General features: G+C 37.8%; 1 protein-coding gene across 12 annotated transcripts in view; it reads left to right on the top strand.

Annotated features, from left to right (window-relative positions):
• The window catches only part of cadps2 (Ca++-dependent secretion activator 2), a 153,667-nt gene that overhangs the window by 84,263 nt on the left and 47,896 nt on the right, over positions 1-21,508 (top strand). For all 12 annotated transcript variants that reach the window (XR_014626027.1, XM_084397481.1, XM_084397480.1 and 9 more), the window contains exons 7-11: positions 13,826-13,937; positions 14,366-14,505; positions 19,582-19,648; positions 20,156-20,264; positions 21,026-21,232. Coding sequence is in view for 11 of the 12 variants with exons in the window: in XM_084397481.1 (XP_084253607.1) it covers positions 13,826-13,937; positions 14,366-14,505; positions 19,582-19,648; positions 20,156-20,264; positions 21,026-21,232 (635 nt within the window). In the remaining variant the exon portion in view is untranslated. The remainder of the gene's footprint in view (positions 1-13,825; positions 13,938-14,365; positions 14,506-19,581; positions 19,649-20,155; positions 20,265-21,025; positions 21,233-21,508) is intronic.

Here is a 21,508-nt window from a genome sequence, read left to right as displayed (position 1 = left end):
CTCTGGTGGTTGGGAGTTGCTTTATCAGAAACAGATGCAAGTCCAAGTGCCAGTTCCAACCTTTTTTAATTTAAAATGTTCCTACATGTTTTTAAAATAGTGTTTTAAATGTCTCTTTATGTTAACCGCATGTTTTAGCTGAAAGCATTTCCTACACAGTCAGTCATTATTCAGATGTACACAATGTGCCAATCTCTAACCTTTTTAAGGTCACCGCTCTGTTTTTTCTATAGTGAGCTGAATAACAAATCTGTTGGGAACATCTCACACTTGCTTTTTATCTTCAGACTTTGAGCATGAAAGTCCCTCTTATCTCATCAGCTCACCATTAGCGTAGTGACTTGTTTTGACACTGAAAATATGCCAGCTGCGCATGACAACCCCGAATGACACTCTTTCTGTATTTTATTAAGGCAAGGTAAAGAGGGTAAAAAAATAAATAAATAGATATCACCATACTTCAACAGTTGATTGATTACATTAATAATTGCACCAAAAATTTTTTTATTACAAGTGCAAATGAGGCGTTATCTAATTAAATATGCACTAATTTGCATAAATGTCTTGAACAAAACTCTAAACATTAGATGAAGCCAGGTTAAAAATTCGTGTTTCTATTTTATTGATATACTGTATTAGTCAAAGGTTTTTACAGAGGGGATTTTGGATATCTCTTTTTTATCACAATCTGAAAATACTGTCAACAGCAAAAAATAAATACATTTTCACAATTTTTTTTAGGCATAAAATGTTCCTGATAAAATCAGGAAAATTATATATGACCAAACCTCTCTGTGAAAAAAGTCTCAGAATATAGATAAGAATAAAACGGTTAAGTTTGGTGTATGTCAGTGCTACTGGAGATTTCTGGCTCAATGTAGGAGGAAAACTCATTTTAAAGGAAATGGCCTTTAAATGGCCATTTAAAGGACAAGCGAGCAACAAGAGGCTCGACTGAAACGCGCAACTGTGTGTTTTCTGGAATACTCTGCTCTCTTGTTATTGTCAGCGTTGCTTTGTAGTCAAGGTAAGGCCATCTTCGATTCTCAGCTTCCCTTATATTTTTAACTTCACATAATTGTGTATTTTAGTTGGACGCGTTGCCACATTAAACAAGCAGCCGCGAGTGAAAATTATTATTGTTAAAGTCTAATTTGCACTTTAAGCCTCTGCTCCTAGCACTTTCAAAGCGAAAGTTGGCCCATTATCGCGTTATCCACTTAATTGCAAGACCGAAACAGCTGTACTCACTCAAGCGGTGAAAGTATTTTTCTGTATATCTGTGTATTTTGCGCGCTGTCGCGGAAGCGTCAGCGGAAGCGTTCAGCTCTCGTGTTCAGCCTCCTCGTGTGAAGACCGACTCGGGTAAAGACCATCGACTCTACCTGCGCGACTCCACCGAGCAGGGACACCAGAAAGGCACTTAAAATTCGCCTTTTCCCTTTCCACTTCTTATCTTATCTTATCTTTCTCCCGAATCAGCATGTGTTTTCAACACATCCCTGTTATCGTTCGACAACGCCCTTTCATCACGCGCACAAGGCAGCGCGATACTGCTAATCTGCGTCCCATTCTCTCATCCTCACACACTCCTCTCTCTCTTTCCGTGGGTCTATGGAATTGTCAGTCAGCAGTCAACAAAGCTGACTTCATTCCAGCCTTTGCATCTCATTCTACTCTCAGTATCCTGGGCTTGACTGAGACCTGGATTCGTCCTGAAGACTCAGCAACCCCCGCTGCTCTCTCTAGCAATTTCTCCTTTTCTCACTCCCCTCGCCAGTCTGGGAGGGGTGGCGGGACAGGGCTTCTCGTTTCCAACAATTGGAAATACTCAGCGCTCTCTTCTCTATGCAACAACAATTCATTTGAATATCATGCTATCACACTTACAACTCCCAGTAAGATCCATATTGTAGTAATTTATCGCCCCCCAGGTCAGCTGGGTAACTTCGTAGAGGAGCTGGATGTGCTGCTGTCCTCTTTCCCTGAGGACGGCACCCCACTTCTAGTCTTCGGTGACTTCAACATTCATCTCGAAAAACCACATGCAACAGACTTCACCTCTCTACTAGCCTCCTTCGATCTCAAACGACACATCACCACAGGTACTCACAAATCAGGCAACCAACTGGACCTGGTTTACACACGCAACTGCATCACAGACAACATTTTGGTGAGGCCTCTCCATGTTTCAGATCATTTCCTCATCACCTTCAGTCTACAACTCGCTACCCCTGCGCCACCAACCCCACCACCAGTCACCCTCAGGCGAAACCTACGCTCACTTTCCCCCTCCCATCTCTCCTCTGCCGTGTCTTCTTCTCTTCCCCCACCCTCACAATTCTCATCTCTGGATGTGAATACTGCAACGGATACCCTATGCTCCACACTAACCTCTACTCTAGACAAAATCTGCCCTCTCTCCTCCAGGCCAGCACGCGCTACTCCTTCTAACCCCTGGCTATCTGAGGTTCTTCGTGAACACCGGACCGAACTCAGGGCAGCGGAGAGGAAATGGCGCAAATCAAAAGACTCATCTGACCTGAGTATGTATAAATCTCTCCTCTCGTCCTTTTCTGCTGATGTTCATGCTGCAAAATCTTCTTATTTCCACAACAAGATCAACAGCTCCTCCAACGCACGACTACTCTTCAAGACATTCAACTCACTCCTCTGTCCACCTCCACCACCACCCTCCTCCTCCTCCTTAACTGCCGATGATTTTGCAAACTTCTTCACCAACAAAACAACAACTATCAGCAGTCAATTCTCAGCTCCACACACACAGGAACCCAGACCGACCCCTTCCACAGCCAATACCCCTCTGTCCTCCTTTTCGCCGCTAACAGAGGAAGAAGTATCTACACTTCTCCTCTCCAGTCACCCTACCACCTGCCCTCTAGACCCCATCCCCTCACACCTTCTACAAGCCATCTCTCCCACACTTCTACCAGCACTCACACACATCATCAACTCATCCCTCCATACTGGCACCTTCCCTACAGCATTCAAGCAGGCTCGGGTCACTCCACTGCTTAAAAAACCAACGCTAAACACATCTTTTGTAGAGAATTACAGACCCATCTCTCTCCTACCATTCATTGCAAAAACACTTGAAAGAGCTGTTTTCAACCAAGTAACATCCTTCTTGTCTCTAAACAACCAGCTGGATGTCAACCAATCTGGCTTCAAGAAAGGGCATTCAACTGAGACTGCATTACTGTCGGTCACAGAAGCCCTACGGATTGCAAAAGCTGCTTCCAAATCTTCACTCCTCATTCTCCTTGATCTGTCTGCTGCCTTCGACACCGTGAACCATCAGATCCTTATGTCCAGCCTCTCATCACTGGGCATCACAGGAACTTCACTCGACTGGTTTGAATCCTATCTCACAGGTAGGTCCTTCAAAGTCGCATGGAGAGGCGAGGTATCCAGAGCACATCAACTGACCACAGGGGTTCCCCAGGGTTCAGTTCTTGGTCCCCTCCTCTTCTCCATCTACACTACATCACTGGGACACATCATACAGGCACACGGTTTCTCCTACCACTGCTATGCTGATGACACACAACTCTTCCTCTCATTTCGACCAGATGATCCCACAGTAGCTGCACGGGTCTCGAGCTGTCTGGCAGACATCTCCACATGGATGAAGGAACATCACCTGCAGCTCAACCTGGCAAAGACTGAGCTGCTCGTCCTCCCTGCCAATCCGTCTCTACAGCACGACTTCACCATCCAGCTTGATTCATCATCAATCACCCCATCAAGGTCGGTCAGAAATCTGGGAGTAACGTTTGATGACCAGCTGACCTTCACAGATCACATTTCAAAGACAGCTCGATCATGCAGGTTTGCATTGCACAACATCAGGAAGATCAGGCCTTTCCTAACTGAGCACGCAACACAACTCCTCGTCCAGGCCCTGGTCATTTCTAGGCTTGACTACTGCAATGCTCTTCTGGCCGGACTTCCAGCATGTGCTACCAAACCTCTTCAGATGATCCAGAATGCTGCAGCTCGTCTTGTCTTCAACGAGCCCAAGAGGGCCCACGTCACCCCTCTGTTAATCTCTCTGCACTGGCTACCTCTCGCTGCTCGCATCAAGTTCAAGGCATTGACGCTTGCTTACAGATCTATCACAGGCTCAGCTCCCTCCTACCTTCACTCACTCCTACGAGCCTACATCCCCACCAGACGCCTACGATCAATCAACAAGCGACGTCTCGTGGTTCCATCACAGAAAGCCACAAAATCACTTTCCAGATCATTCTCATTCACAGTTCCATGCTGGTGGAACACTCTCCCCACCCTTATCCGGAATGCTGAATCCCTGACAACATTCAAAAAACAGCTGAAAACCCATCTCTTCCATGAGCACCTAAACTCATAAAAAAAATAAAAAAAAAAACCTTTCCCTTAAAATCCCACCTATCATGCTTATGCTACTCTGAATAATGCCTGAACTTCGTATTCTGAACACTTCTTGCGTTGTTGTTGTCTTTTGCCTCTTCATGATGACTCGCTTAATTTAGTCCTGATTTGTAAGTCGCTTTGGATAAAAGCGTCTGCTAAATGACTAAATGTAAATGTAAATATATATATATATATATATATATATATACTGTAATTGAAATCTACAGATGCAAATAGATAAAGTGCTCTAAAAGATACAGTTAAAAGTATATTTTGGATGTTTTCTTTCCACTAGTCTGAAAAACACTTTATGAAAAGCCCAAAAGCCCAAAATCTCAAAATTGACAGATGCAAAAAAAAAACACTGTTTTTGCCTGTCGTGTCTCGCCTTAAAGGTATAGCGGAGGATTTTCTTTTTCCGGGTGGATCATCAAGACTATTGGTCCTCCTAAGTGTCAATCATTCTGGTGATATGTTTACGTAAGGCCGTCGTACGTGCTCGTGCACACGATTCACACGATGGCGTGCGCTCAAAACACAGGTTGGGCTTCCCACTGATGCCTCAGTCGCGAAGTTTCTACTCGACAGGTAAAGTTTGGCATGCTATTTGGAGAAATCCATTTAAAATCACTGCTAGTAAAAGTTAATGTAAGCTATGATTAGCTCGTGCATGCTCTCTCGTGCACACGTTTAATAGGCGTTCCCTCTCGGGAGCAGGTAGAGTGTTGCGCATGTGCATTTTTTCAAAAAGTGGAGAGGGCGGATCTTTTCTAAAAATTCGGGAAAATCCTCCGCTATACCTTTAAGCAAAACAGATTAAAAAAAAGTAGGTCCTATATCAATTTTGCAACATTTTTTCCTTCAATGCAGAGAAAACTAGAGAAAAAAAAGTTGGGCTTTGTCTTTATACATCTACAATTGCACTCGACAATGACGAGACACTTAAGACAGAACATTTCAATGTGCACTTTGAGAATTTTTAGGAAACAAACGAATCATTTTCCCCATTGAACAGCCCTTGAATGTGAATTTCAGTAACAATGTTTACTTAGGAGCTTGGACTGTTATTCCAATCAATAGAGTCAGTCAATACTTCTCCCCCTCATTTTTGGATTTCATCTTATTGGTTTTAGTTTATTAGGTTTCATATTTGTTGTTTGTTGAGTAGTTGTGGAGTTACTGTGTATTTATAGATGCGGTTACTTTAAATTAGTTAGTAAATGGTGTTCTCAGTATTTTAAGGGGACTTTGATTGCTGACTTGAACTGTGATTGCTACTTTGACCAGTTAAATGCAGGAGTCTTTTTCTCCGAGAGCTCTTGAATCAATCTCACCTCCAGGAGTTCCAGTATAGGCACGACGTGACAAGGAGGAGGAATTCATCAAGCCTAGATGAGCTTTTCTCGCTCTCTGTGAAAGGCAGGTGGCCTTTAAGAATGTAGCGTTGCTTGGAAATATGACTCAGATCACACTCATTTGGCCAGTTATCCAGCAAGATATTCTAAACGGATGCAAGGAACGCAAAGTCTGGAAGAAATGGCCCATCGATGAACAGCTTGAGATTCAATGTTGCTCCTAATTTTGTTAGATGGAATATGGATCTTTTTTACGTGGATTTTGCTATGTCGACCAAAACCATGTGTATATACGTTTATATATGTATATGTGTGTGTGTGTATGTATGTATATATATATATGTGTATATATATATATATATATATATATATATATATATATATATATATATATTAGGGGTGGAAATCTTTTGGTACCTTTTCTAAACAATTCTTGAGGTCACAATTCGATTAAAAATCGATTCTCGATTTTTCTTCGATTCGATAAATGCAAAGATTTGATTCTAGTTGACTGTTTTGTGTTACTTTTTCTATTTGACTGCGGTAAACGGTTTAATAGGCCTTGAAGAAAACAATCCCACTGAATTAAATGTGAACCTTGGAATTTTTGTTTTTTTTCCCATTTTGATCAACCCAATATTATAAAACAAATGCCATTAATAATAAATATTTATACTTTTATTTTTACCGCTTGTCATGATCATTTTCAAGCCGCCTTCTTTTTTTTTTTGACCCAACAGGTTTTTTGTTCTGCCTTTAAAAAATCTAATAGATCTAATAGATTTCAGCAGATGATCTTCACAGTAGGATTTCATTGTACACATAGATCATAGAATTCAGATATCAGGGAAAATTTGATTTCTCCTGTTATGACCTCTGTAAAACAGTTCTTAAGCACATTGCAACCTAGAATGATATTGTCAACTTTGTATTGTGCACTTATATAAAGGATTCCAATTGGTTTGGATTTTTTTTCCTCCTTAGTTAATGTGTATATATATATATATATATATATATATATATATATATATATATATATATATATATATATATATATATATATATATATATTTAGTTATATATATTTAGTTATATATATTTTCCTCCATCGGACACTTTCACTTTTAATCTCATCAAGGTGAATGAGTGGCTTGTGAGATGATTTTGGTGTGTTATTGTGCCAACATCTGCCAGTCATGTGGTTATATCTGCTAATGTTCACATTTGACCCGACAGTGTGACGTTAATTATCACAGAGGATTCAGATCTTGCTGATCTCGAGATTCATGCATGTGGCCATTTATGTTAAAAAGGGCCATTTATGTTATGTTTTTTCAAATCATGAAAAATATACTGAAAAATTCCTCACAATCATGTAAAACTAAATTACAATGTTGACTTTATCAGTGAAGGACGAAACTCCTTTAATGTAACGAGTATTAAAAGTGGAAGTTCTATGTTGGAGTTAAATTAGAATTACATTTTAATCTGGCCAATGATGTCATTTCCTGGAAATGTGGTTACAGAGAATGTGGCAAGGCATTATTTTAAGGCATTAGATGTTTATTGGCTTTTTGCACATAAAATGGAAGCGTAATGAAACTCATTTTCTTCTAAATGTTTTTACTTGTTTTTTTTTTTAATACTTTGAATGCTGCTTTTCTTTTTTTAAAATAGTTTTTCCTTGCAGAACTGAAAGATTAAACTCTCCACTGCAGATCTCTTGAGTTTTAAAGATGATTATTCTCAGTGGCTGGTTTTGTCGACTTGCACACAAATGCGACTAAATTAAGAAAGTCCTTTTAATGTGAATTATGAATTGCATCACTGAACTGCTTTTTATGAGATGCAAAGAACTGTTGTTTTGTTGCCTTGGCAACAGTTTGCTTATTAAATGGTCCTCTTTTCTTGTTTTGGAGCTTCATACAGCCTCTAGGTGGTGAGAGGTCAATGTTAGACCAGTAACACAAACAGACCTCCCAATATCTTTCCACTGAATGAGCTCCCCAAGGCGGTTTTGGGCTTTAGAATAATGTCAATAAGAGTGAAGACAAAAGGATCTCCTCTGTCATTGTCAATGGCAAATGCTGAATCCCATTGAGATGGATGGGAAGGCTAATAGATAGCATTGTCCAGATATTGCACACATCCTTGGTAACATCATAAGGCCTATAGACACCCAGCCGAGGTTCACACAGAGGCTCAGATACCAAGACTGTCTAACCAGACAGTGATTCAGCTCTATGACTCAGTGTTTGCTATAGACACACAGTCTAGACTAGCTGTGAAAAGTGTATGAGTGTGCTGAATCATGATTAAGGAGTTAATGCCTAATTTGATTTAAGAGATTAATTCGTTCTGCTCAAGTGTATAGTTTCTTCATCAATATATTCAGATATCATATGTTATAAGCTCAAGCTCAACCAAGTGGACATACAGTACTGTTTATCTGCATTACAGGCCTCGTTTTAGTTCTTATACTATAGAGAAAACATGCTTGGCTTGCCATATGACATTCAGAACGCTGTCTGTGGGAAGAACTGAATTAGATGTGGGAGCCGACTCCTACAGTCAATTTGCCATAAGCAACTGTTGGCCCGCTTGAGAGAGAGAGTCAGTTGGATTGTGTTGTTGTGTGTTTACTCAACTAGAGATATACAGTATGTCTGTATTTTATGGTGATCTTATCTCACAAGCTGATATGCAAACATGCCATACTTGAAGACGACTCTTAGTCATGCTCTGCCAACTTCTCTGCCAGTCTTGCTTTTAGAGTCAAATTTAGTTTTGTGTTTTTGTGTTTTTTCTCTTTTCTTTTTTTGTCTTGCCTTTGGAGTCAAAGCCATGTTTTAAAGTCTTGTTTTTTTGCAGTCAAGTCTTGTTTTTGGAGTCAGTTTTTGTTTTTTAAGTTGCTTTTGAAGTCAAGCCATGTTTGAGTCATAATTAGTTTTTAAACCTTTCGATGTTATGTTTTTGAGTCTAGTTTTGGTGTCAAGTGTTGTTTTGGAGTGAAAATTAGTTTTTTAGTCTCGCTTTCATCATGTTTTTGGGACAAAATAGTTTTTATGTTTTGACTAAATAGTCAAGACTTGTTTTAAAGTTCATTTTAAAATTTATTTAAATACATTTTTTGAAGTCATGTATTTTGAGTCAAAAAATGTTCTCAAGTCTTGTCTTTGAAGTTAAAGCTGCAGTCCGTAACTTTTTGGGGTTAAAAGTTATCCAAAATAATTTTTTTAGCAAGTACATAACCAGCCAGTGTTCAAAACTATCTGCTTGCCTTAGCTCGATTCGAAACGGTAAGCTTGTAATAATTAGGGGTGGGAATTGGTAAAAATGACGATATTTGGGCCATGATTCAATATTATTGCTATTCTTAACATATTGCGATACAGCAAGTATTGCGATTCGATTCTGCCATATATTGCGATTCATGTCCCCCATATTATTCAAAGGCATTACAAAAAACTTTGGAGGGTAGTGCAAAAACATTGTCCTTGAACATTCAGGACACAGGACCGTAATTATTCTCTGAATAGGAAACCTCTCACATGAATGGTGAGCTTCCCAGCACATTAAAACTTAAAATTATTTAATTACAATAGAGTAACATAAAGCAGACATAATAGAGTAACATGAACCTGAGAATAATCATATAAATAAGAGTAGCTTAGAGCTTCAATCAAATTGAGAAAAATAAACAAAAATGTGTAGTGCTAGAGTCCAGTCCTGTTGGCTGCAAGGTCATCAACCAAAATTCATTTGGGAATATTGGCATTTTTGTTTAGAAAAAGGAGTTGGTCAACATGCCCACACTTTCGATTTGAAAGAAGACGGAGCGTTGTGTACAACCGGCTGTGATGGTGAAGCCATTTTCATTTGAATTTGCTGTTGAATGCACGACAACAAAGCACCGTAACAAGCGCCACCTTGTGGATGTGATACGCAAATGTAGAGTAAACTCAGAGAAAACCCAAAAGTAAAACAGATAATTTTATAGTTAAATATTGCAATACTTTGCGCTACTGTATCGATATAATTGCTTGCGCAAAATATTGCGATACTGAACAGAATTGATTTTTTTCCCCCACCACTAGTAATAATGTTTTTAATTCCAGTGGTACTGATGGATTTCCGTGGGAAATTCGAGCATGTCTTTGCGTCATTACGTCACATCTGTACACATTAAGGAGTCGTCTCGGCTAGTTGGCTATGTTGCGTGTGAGGATGTTGGAGGTGGAGATTTATAGCCTTTTCTCACAGCACTTGACATAATTAAACTTATCAATTTGATGGCGGATCCAGAAAGGTTCAAACGACAAACACCAGTGACAACTGGAGATTCACCCACTGTAAAACGCAAACCTCAGTGTTTGCTATAGACACACAGTCTAGACTAGCTGTGAAGTGTATGAGTGTGCTGAATCATGATTAAGGAGTTAATGCCTAATTTGAATTAAGAGATTCATTCGTTCTGCTCAAGTGTATAGTTTCTTCATCAATATATTCAGATATCATATGCTATAAGCTCAAGCTCAACCAAGTGGACATACAGTACTGTTTATCTGCATTACAGGCCTCGTTTTAGTTCTTATACTATAGAGAAAACATGCTTGGCTTGCCATATGACATTCAGAACGCTGTCTGTGGGAAGAACTGAATTAGATGTGGGAGCCGACTCCTACAGTCAATTTGCCATAAGCAACTGTTGGCCCGCTTGAGAGAGAGAGTCAGTTGGATTGTGTTGTTGTGTGTTTACTCAACTAGAGATATACAGTATGTCTGTATTTTATGGTGATCTTATCTCACAAGCTGATATGCAAACATGCCATACTTGAAGACGACTCTTAGTCATGCTCTGCCAACTTCTCTGACAGTCTTGCTTTTAAAGTCAATTTTGTTTGTTTTTTTGGAGTCAAGATGTGTTTGTTTTGTGTTTTTGTGTTTTTTCTCTTTTCTTTTTTTGTCTTGCCTTTGGAGTCAAGTCATTTTTTTAGAGTCAAAGCCATGTTTTAAAGTCTTGTTTTTTTGGAGTCAAAATGTGTTTTTTTGTCATGCTTTTAGAGTCAAGCCTTGTTTTAGGAGTCAGTTTTTGTTTTTTAAGTTGCTTTTGAAGTCAAGCCATGTTTGAGTCATAATTAGTTTTTAAGCCTTTCGATGTTATGTTTTTGAGTCTAGTTTTGGTGTCAAGTGTTGTTTTGGAGTGAAAATTAGTTTTTTAGTCTCGCTTTCATCATGTTTTTGGGACAAAATTGTTTTTATGTTTTGGCTAAATAGTCAAGGTATGTTTTTAAGTCTTGTTTTTAAAGTCAAGACTTGTTTTAAAGTTCATTTTAAAATGTATTTAAATACATTTTTTGAAGTCATGTATTTTGAGTCAAAACATTTTCTCAAGTCTTGTCTTTGAAGTTAAAGCTGCAGTCCGTAACTTTTTTGGGTTAAAAATTATCCAAAATACATTTTTTAGCAAGTACATAACCAGCCAGTGTTCAAAACTATCTGCTTGCCTTAGCTCGATTCGAAACGGTAAGCTTGTAGAGTCAAATTTTGTTTTGTTTTTTGGAGTCAAGATGTGTTTGTTTTGTGTTTTTGTGTTTTTTCTCTTTTCTTTTTTTTTTGTCTTGCCTTTGGAGTCAAGTCATGTTTTTAGAGTCAAAGCCATGTTTTAAAGTCTTGTTTTTTTAGAGTCAAGTCTTGTTTTTGGAGTCAGTTTTTGTTTTTTAAGTTGCTTTTGAAGTCAAGCCATGTTTGAGTCATAATTAGTTTTTAAGCCTTTCGATGTTATGTTTTTGAGTCTAGTTTTGGTGTCAAGTGTTGTTTTGGAGTGAAAATTAGTTTTTTAGTCTCGCTTTCGGGGTCGTCATGTTTTTGGGACAAAATAGTTTTTATGTTTTGGCTAAATAGTCAAGTTATGTTTTTAAGTCTTGTTTTTAAAGTCAAGACTTGTTTTAAAGTTCATTTTAAAATGTATTTAAAGGTGCAATGTGTGATATTTCTGAGGATCTATTGACAGAAATGCAATATAAGATCCATAACTATGTTTTCAGTGGTGTATAAAGACCTTACTTAATGAACCGTTATGTTTTTATTACCTTAGAATGAGTCATTTATACATAACCGCGGCCACCCCCTTCTATGAAGGTCGACATATAGTGACGTCATGTTTCTACCGTAGCCGACAGCGAACAGACAGCGCTACAGAGCGCGTTTCATCACTAACTTGAATGAGAAGCAGCAGAAAAAGACGCGGCTTCCTACGTCGGCCACCGTAGCCTCTCATTCGAGTTTGAAATTTCAAGGAAAGACCGCGAATTATTGACCGGTTGCAATTCGCAAATCTCACCACTAGATGCCGCTAAAAATCACACACTGCACCTTTAAATAGATTTTTTGAAGTCATGTATTTTGAGTCAAAATTTGTTCTTAAGTCTTATCTTTGAAGTTAAAGCTGCAGTCCGTAACTTTTTTGGGTTAAAAATTATTTTGGGTTTATAATTATTATTATAAATTGAGCAAGTACATAACCAGCCAGTGTTCAAAACGATCTGCTTGCCTTAGCTCGATTCGAAACGGTAACCTTGTAATAATGTTGTTAATTCCAGTGGTACTGGTGGATTTCCACGGGAAATTCGAGCATGTCTTTGCGTCATTACGTCACATCTGTACACATTAAGAAGGAGTCTCGGCTAGTTGGCTATGTTGCGTGTGAGGATGTTGGAGGTGGAGATTTATAGCCTTTTCTCACAGCACTTGATATAATTAAACTTGTCAATTTGATGGCGGATCCACAAAGGTTCAAACGACAATCACCAGTGACAACTGGAGATTCACCCGTTGTAAAATGCAAAAGACTTCGGAGGGGCTACAGACAAGAAGAGACTGCAGCCGGGCCCATGCGAAAACAAGGATAAATATCGGAAGAGCATTAAATGTAGTCACGCAATGCAATTTGCACGGTTTGACGTGATATGATAAGCGATCGTTAGATTTAATCAGCGTGATTTACTGCAATGCTTTTTTTTTTCTTAGTTGGTCAGAACAAAAGTGGATGTTACTTGTTCAGATGACATTTTTCGGTGAAAATTCTTATGTTGATCATACTTCAAAAAGTAGAATCTGTGATTCTGAATGCCAGCATCCACACCGGCGCGGTGACTGACAGCCGCACATTCTCCTCAAAACGTTGGATTCATCCGCGCTGTGCCGTGCCGAGGCACAACCCACGTAAAGTTGATAATCCCGCGAATAACTGCAATTGCAGATTTCGAACAGAGATGGCGACAAAGAGGAAAAACTACGGACTGCAGCTTTATATCATGTTTTAAAGTTTTAATTTTGAAGTCAAGTTGTGTTTTATGTATTGCTAATGGAGTAAAGTCATGTTTCTGAAATTGAAATTTGTTTTTATGTTTTGCTTTTGGAGTCCTTTTAAGTCAAGCCTTGCATCTAGAGCAGGGGTGTCAAACTCAGTTCCTGGAGGGCCATAGCCCTGCAGAGTTTAGCTTCAACCCTAATTAAACATACCTGATCCAGCTAATCAAGGTCTTCAGGATTACTAGAAATTTCCTGGCAGGTGTTTTTGGAGCTGGTTGGGGCTAAACTCTCCAGGAACTGAGTTTGACACCCCTGATCTAGAGTCATGTTTTTAAGTGTAGCCTTTCGATTCAAGACTTATTTTAAGTCTTGCTTTAAGAGTGAGGCTTCAAGCATCAACTCACCCCCAAATTAGTTTAATTTTGAGACAGGAATATACATGTTTGAATGCAGATTACTTCCATTTAACAAACAAAACATTTTATTTTACTATTTAATTTGAACCTTATGAATATCATACTTGTTTAACATTGAATAAACAGTGTAAACACTGTGGGGAAAAATGCATAACAAAAGCACTTCCTCACAAAAACAAATGGATACTTTACCATCCCACATACTAATTTAATCAAACAAAGACAGGAAATATTCAGCAGGCACTCCATTGTGGGTCTGGAGAAGTGGTTAATGCAAAATGAAGTCTCCTATTGTGACGGCTGATTTGTTTTCTTCTGCCACAGGTGGGGCACACAAGGAGATTTCACCACCACACACCCCCTGCCCGCGGTCAAAGTCAAACTCTTCACCGAAAGCACTGGAGTCCTGGCTCTGGAGGACAAAGAGCTGGGCAGGGTGAGACATGTGTGTGTCTGTCTGTCCATCCACCATCGAGGTTTACAGCAATAAGCTTCCTCTGCGTTCGATCTCCACAATGTGCTCAATAATTAGCCGATGTTGCGGGAACAGATGTTCCGCTCTCAGTGTGTGAACCGTGACGTGCGTGCACATGTGTCCGTATGTGTGCGAGGGGAAAGTGAGCTACAGGCGAGGGAAATCTCTAGTCATTAGGGCTCACGCTCCCACAGTAACAGATGGAGACTCCGCATTAGAGACTCAAACAGACTGCACCTCCTCCATCCGTTTTCTCCCTCTCTCCGATAGTAACCCTCTTTTTCTCTCGTCTCCCGTCATCCCCTTCACACCTATTTCTCCAGCTGCCCATCCAGGTGTATCAGTCCTAATCATTTCTCTTTTTTTTTTTTCTCTCTTGTTCTGTCTAGGTGGTCCTTCACCCCACCACAAACGGGCCCAAAACGGCAGAGTTTCACAAGATGGTAGTGCCTAAGAACAGCCAAGATGTGGATCTGAAAATCAAGCTGGCGGTCCGCATGGACAAGCCCCCCAACATGAAGCATAGCGGGTACGTCAGTTATGATGCTCATATTCTGACCTCCAGGATCTGAATATGTTCTTGCTTGTTTATATTATATTAGACGTGAGGGAAAAAACAATGCACACATTAGAACTATAAAGAAATTCCATGGATAAATTACATTTATTTAATAATATAAGGGTCTTTTCTCACATGTGGGGAATAATCTGTATTATTATATAAATATAGAATGAATAAGTCCTTAGGTAAACTTGTAATGATAATAAATACTGTATATAATTTGTTTAGCATTTGTTTGAATGGTTTTTCTTAGTAGGAAAAAAACCCAAACCCATTCAGCTCAAAGCAAGTTTACATGAATGAGTTACATTGGGAAAAGCGTGATTATAGTGCCATCTTGTGCCTGGTGATTGTATATTTCATTTATTGTTCTTGTGAGTCCCCTTATGTCACACATTAAGTTTACTTGGACTTCCAGCAGTCTCTCAGGAAATGGTATCTTGTCTGACACACTGACACCTCCAAGATTATTCAGCTCTGTCCACCCCCTTTCACACGGAGATTCCGGAAAATGCATATTACGGTATTTGTCCTGGGATGTTTTGATTTTGGTTCATTCACACTGCCAGTGATTTTCTGGAATCTGTACATGCGTTCACACACATCCCGTAAAGATCTGTGACATGATCGATATGACATATAATGTCACCGCAGCGCCTTAAGTTTGCTTATGATCTGCGATTTCTCTCTCTCGAAACCACGTTTGTGCATTTTTTTTCTGATTCGATCATGAACTAACGCATCGCGTATCATTCCACTAAGCTGGCGAACGATCTCAGCTTCAGCATCATCACTACACTGTTTTTTTTTTTTTTTACTACACTGTTAGTTAAAATTTTAAGTACAATCAAATTGGATGTCATTTCAACTTAAATTACTTTAAACTGACTTTAAATGAGTTGAATCTTGTATAACTTATAAAATAAAAAAAAGTTGAAAATTGCTTAACTTATTTTGATGAGTTAAAGCAATGTAAAAACATATGTTGTCATAACTTATTGATCATATAATTTTTTACAGTGTACGTACGACATCCCTTACGGCATTGATCCTGCCTTTTGTTCACACAGGGCGCGTTCCGGGATCCCGGCAATGTTACTAGGTTCGCATCCCGGGATCAATCCTGGGACGTGTTTGCGTTCACACAGAAGGCGCTCTAGCAATTTTCTGGGATCAACGCGCTGTGTGAAAGGGGCTTACTACATCTCCTATTTTTTTTTTTTTTTTTTAACTGGTCATGAATTCAGATTTGGCATTTTTAAAAGCAACAAAATTACAAGAGAGGAAAAATGTAATAATGGAAATTTAAATAAATAGCTAAATTAAATAACATCAATTAAAAATGTGGCAACATTAAAAAATGAAAGAAAAAAATATTTTTTAATATATAATATTTAAAATATATTTAAAATATTTTTAATATATAAATAGTCAGATTTGATATTTTTAAAAGCATTGAAAATACAAAGAAGGAAAAACATATAACAAATTAAAAATTAAATAATGAACATTAAAATAAATAGCAACATTTAAAAAGAAAAAGCATTAAGAAATTGGCAACATTAAACATAAGTAAAAATTTATTATTTATTTGTAAATTACTTTTTCCACCTTTTTTTTTTTTACCTACCTAAACAGCAGTGTTTTTAATCAAATGAATTGTAAATGTCAGTTCATTTTATGACAAAAATCGGATCCTTCTGTCTGTTGGTTTTCACTCATCCAGTATGAGCCCTGTCAGTAAATGCCATAGTTTCCAAAAGTGAGTATGAGCAGAGAAGATGTGCGGGACCAGCTGCTGGGGTCCTTCCCTGAGCGGGACGGGGTCAGGGGTCACATCAGTGCCATCAGCCTGCTAATTACACTGAGGCCCTGCGTGATTCCTCTATAGAGCGGCTCCCTGAGAGCCCTGTCCTAATTGGCAGAAGCCTCTTCAACCTGGAATTACCTTTGCAGAGGACGGCGACCATTTACATGCTCAGACAGATTCAAACTATCCCAGGCCATTCTCACACAGACATAGTGCATACTTTTGTGCTGAGACATATTGAGAATCAAATTTATATGATTGTGACATTTTATATCATATTTAATTGCTTACTTTACCCTCTTCTGTTATCTTTTTCCATCAGACAATATTTTAATGAATAATGACTCCAATTTCAGCCTGTTCTTCACACAAATGTGGCTTCGGAAACTTGGAATATGCCGCACAAGTCAGGGAGGAAAAACAGATTATAAATTAAAAATGAACTAATGAACATTTAAATAAATAGCATCATTAAATAACATTTGAATACACTTTTGGCAACAGTAAACATAAGTTAACCAAAAAAACAAAGAAAGCATTAAAAAATGTATTAAATTCAGATTTGGTATTTATAAAAGCGGCAGGATTACAAGGGAGGAAAACAAATGAACAATTCAAATAAAATGGCTACATTTAAAAATAAATAACATTAAATAAAATAAAAAATTCTGGTCAAGAATTTAGATTTGGTATTTATAAAAGCAACAGAAGTACCACAAATTAAAAATAAATAAATAGCTACATTAAAAAAGTTCAATATAAATTTGGCAGCATTAAACACAAGTAAACAAAAAATGTATATAGAACATTTAATATTAATTAAAATATTATATGAATAATTTGTTTCTAAGTGTTTTGTAAATTACTTTTTACCTACCTAGCAACAGAAAAGTTGAAATCAAATGAATTGTACATTAGAGTTCATTTTATTTCAATTTTTCCAGTTAGACAAATATCAGATTTCTTCAACAGGTCTTTTGAGATTCGCAAGACCAAAATCATACCATTTCAGTCTTCGGTTTTGTCCAATTGCCCATATACCCGCTCGCATCCACCAAAACAAACACCTGATGACTGTCCCAGCGCATGGGAAGAGAGGGAGCGGGATTTTCAGGTTGAGTGCACCCCATTAAAAGAAGCCATCTGTTTATCAGCAGAGCGACTGAAGAATTGGGAGGCATTCAGTTTTGTGGAGTGACCCAGCGTGGCCCTGAGAGAGAGAGAGAGCTGCCAGCTCTAGTCTGATCAGTCTGTCTCGCTCCCGCTTTCTTTCTTTCTTCCCAATGCTCCTTTTTTTTGTAGTTCTCTTTGTACCCCTTTAAAACCATCTTTGCCCTCATTCGTTTGAGGGCCAGGGCTCACATTAAAGCCCTTTTTACACATTCACATTTTTCTCTCATAAAATCTTCATTAACCTTCCCTTTCGGTTACAAGCGCACATTGCATTTGTGACTCATTGATTTGTGTTATTGCTTGAAATTTTTGATACTACCTATTGCTAAGACAGAAAGTTTAATAAGACAATGTTGTTTTCATTTTATTTACATACTATAAGAATGTTTATTTATATTTTTAAATACAATTTTTTAAGTTTTCATTTTAATTTCGGTTTTGGGAATTATGATGTGTGCTTTTGCAATTTTTTTTTTTAGATTTATTTTTATTTTTATTACAGTTTTAGTTCTTTTACTACTCAATCATGTTTATTTCAATTACTTGCCAAATGCAACATTTTATTTTATTTCTGCTTGTAAAATGTTTTTAATTTCTATGCAAATTATTCGTAAATTAGTTTTTTTGATGTATATTATGGCATTAAATTGAATGCTTTTACACCAGAGAAATCAATTCTGCTTGTGTTTCACAAACAAGGCCCAAATTATTTGATCTGCATTACTGCCGTTCAACCACATGGGGGCACTGCTACCATTGTAATAACATCTAAGGAAGCTTTCTTATAATAATGTGTTTGATCTAGCTTTTTACAGTCATATTGGCATAAATTGTGAGCTTAACAGTTGTATTACGTTTAAAAGCTCAATACAGTATCTTAACGTGCATTGTGCGATTTCTAAGTGACAAACCTATTGACTTTTCCCGGATGTCGGTGGACCCTGGGAACAGGCCGGGGCGATTTAAATAGTTTTTATAGCCTACAAACAGGTTGAGCACTTTCTGCGGAGTAGGTTTGAAGAAATTATACATCAAATCTGCTGCTGCAGAGGATTTCTCTGAGTCTGATTCAACATAGTGGTTTCATTTAGCCACACTTTAAAAAGTGATCAGTTGACTTAAAAAAAAAAAAAAGTGAGGAAACCCGTTGGATTAAAATTATTAAATAAACTTCATGCGTAATTGAAAAAAAAATTTGTTTTGTGGATTTGTCAAGTTCACATAACTTAATTTTTTCAATTACGCATAAAGTTTATTACTAAGGCTACAGGTTTCCTCACTTTTTTTAAGTTAAGTCAACTGATCACTTTTTACAGTGCAGTGTTGTGTTTTATGATATTATCATTTATAATAAAACCATGTCGCGTTAATTTCTTGTGAAATTAAAGTCTGAATTAATCATGTCAAACATTTTAAAGCTCTATTATTACAGCTCTTTTCCACCCGCTGACTGCTTCTTATCTACACTACTGATATGAAAACATTATAAACAAACAAATGTTGTGTATTTTTAGAATATTATTATAATTCTTCTGACGCGGAGTGAGCGAAGTCGGCTGGAAAGTGCCTGCGTTCACCCGGGGGTCGTCCTGCCCACCGTTTGCCGGCCATTGTTGCCGTCTAAATGGGATCATGTGTATCAGAAAGGTGTCGGAGAGTGAGCTGAAAATCACTTTCACAAGTGGAAGATTACCTCTGCCACATGTTAACCCAGATTGGCACGCTTCCATGCACTCATTGCTCCCTCAACCTTGACTGGAGTTTTTTTATTTTTTTTTATGTGTCCATTTATGAAGAATTGATTTCACCTCACCCATATTTCTGCACGCATCCTTCTTTTTTGTTATATTTTCAAGAATGTGTGTTAATCAATAGCCTACGATTCTCCGTCATTCAGTGAACATGATAGAATTCAGGCTTTTGATTTAATGAATGGCAGCAACTAAACTCCATAAACTTCCTATATGGGTTTTAAACCTTGGCTTGATGATTATGGTATTTTTAACATGATTAAATTCGATTTATCCATGACACTCATCATAATGTGCTTTTCTGTGTAGGTATCTTTACGCTTTAGGCCAGCGAGTGTGGAAGCGATGGAAGAGGAGATATTTTGTGCTTGTTCAGGTGGGTTGACACTAATTACATCTTTATATTTAAATTAAATTCATTTGTTGCGGGGAAAAGCACTTATTTTTAACGGTTTTCATGCGTTTTGTGTTTACTTCTAGAGAATTAGTTTTTCCAAAAGAAAACTCATTTTGTTGTATTTATTTTAGTTTCGCCATTTGGCTTAATAAAAAAAAAAAGCCAAATCACTATCATACATAACCACCATCTTCAACATCTTTTACAATATTTTACAAGAGAAAGACGGAAACGACGGAACTGGTATAATTTGAATCATCAGGTTCTCTTGTTTAATTTGATGTATAACACACACACACACACACACACACACTCAAAGAGCAAGAAATATGTCTTTCTGTTGGCGTAAACATTTATGTAATAATTTTTTCAAATGTAGTACATTTGATTAGAATACCACTATTCATCCATGCACAAAATGTAAAAATTACATGTTTTCTTTTTTAATTGGGCAAAAATGTATCAATGATCTCCTCTCTCTCTCAGGTGAGTCAGTACACATTTGCCATGTGCAGTTTCCGGGAGAAGAAGTCCGAGCCGCATGAGCTGATGCAGTTGGACGGGTATACGGTAGATTACTCCGATCCGCAGCCAGGTACACACACGCCTCAACACTAACCAGTTATTCAGGAACTCAGTCAAATGCTTCTGTGCGCAGTTAAAAAATTGGATGGATAAGCATAATTACAATCAATTTCAGTGAGCCCTGTCTTAAATTAGAATTTTACATTTGAAAGAAATAAATAACGTGGGTATATTGAAGAAAACCAGAATCTGTTTAGTTACAGAGAACGAAATAAGGGGGAAACAGCATTTATAGATTCAGAATATCCTGTAATAATAATAATAATGTGCAAATTAAGTCGACATGTCTTAAGGGTGTATGATTTTATAATTTATATGTAAAAATAAAAGATATATTATAAATATTTACAGTGTGATATGTTGTAGATTATAAATACATATGTATAATCTCATGGTAATATATCCATACATTTATAGATATTTATCATATTTAAATATATTTTAGATTTATCATCTTATTTTATAATTATAAAAAATCTCTACAGCATTCTTATGTGAGACAATTCTGGCCAAATAATTTAGATGTTTTTCATGGTATACTGTATAATATGTAAAATGCATTTATTTATTTGTTATATGTATAAAGCAGTTTTACTTTTGAGATCAGCATCAAATGAACGAAACACATTATAGCGAGACATTATGTGTGTAGTAGATGCATAAAGTGAGCAACAGAAACACATATATATCAGTGTTTCTTAGCAGAGTGTTCTTGAACTGACTGAGACGGATCAATTTGCAACAACAGCAACAATAACAACATCTCTGCAGGTCTTCAGGGGGGTAGAGCGTTCTTCAGCGCTGTCCGAGAAGGTGATCAGGTGGTATTCGCCAGCAATGACGATCAGGACCGCGCTCTTTGGGTCCAGGCCATGTACCGCGCCACAGGCCAATCCTATAAACCACTAGCGCCCGCCCAGAACCAGCAGAACTGCAGAGGAGGAAACGCCCAAAAAGATGCCCCTGTGTCCTTACTCAGTACGTTATCTTTTATTCATCTCTCAGATGCTGATATGATCTTAATCACTAAGCATCTTCAAATGACATTGCAATACACAATTGATTTCAGACACGTCAAAAAAATGTTAATGCTCAAATTTAAAACCTTCAAAGGTCTGAGAAAATGAAGAGAAAGTGGGCTCTTTTTCTGCCACCTTCAGCTGTCCCCTCTTGAATGGACTTTGAAATTGGAGGTTGTGGTGGCCAGCCATCGATCCATTGGGCCGCTGCACAGACACAGTCTAAACAAATGTC

This window comes from Rutilus rutilus (genome assembly GCF_951802725.1).
Source record: "Rutilus rutilus genome assembly, chromosome: 23".
In the NCBI taxonomy this organism is placed as follows: Eukaryota; Metazoa; Chordata; class Actinopteri; order Cypriniformes; family Leuciscidae; genus Rutilus; species Rutilus rutilus.
The sequence above is the reverse complement of the archived record's forward strand: the minus strand, read 5'-3'. Positions and strand labels throughout refer to the sequence as shown.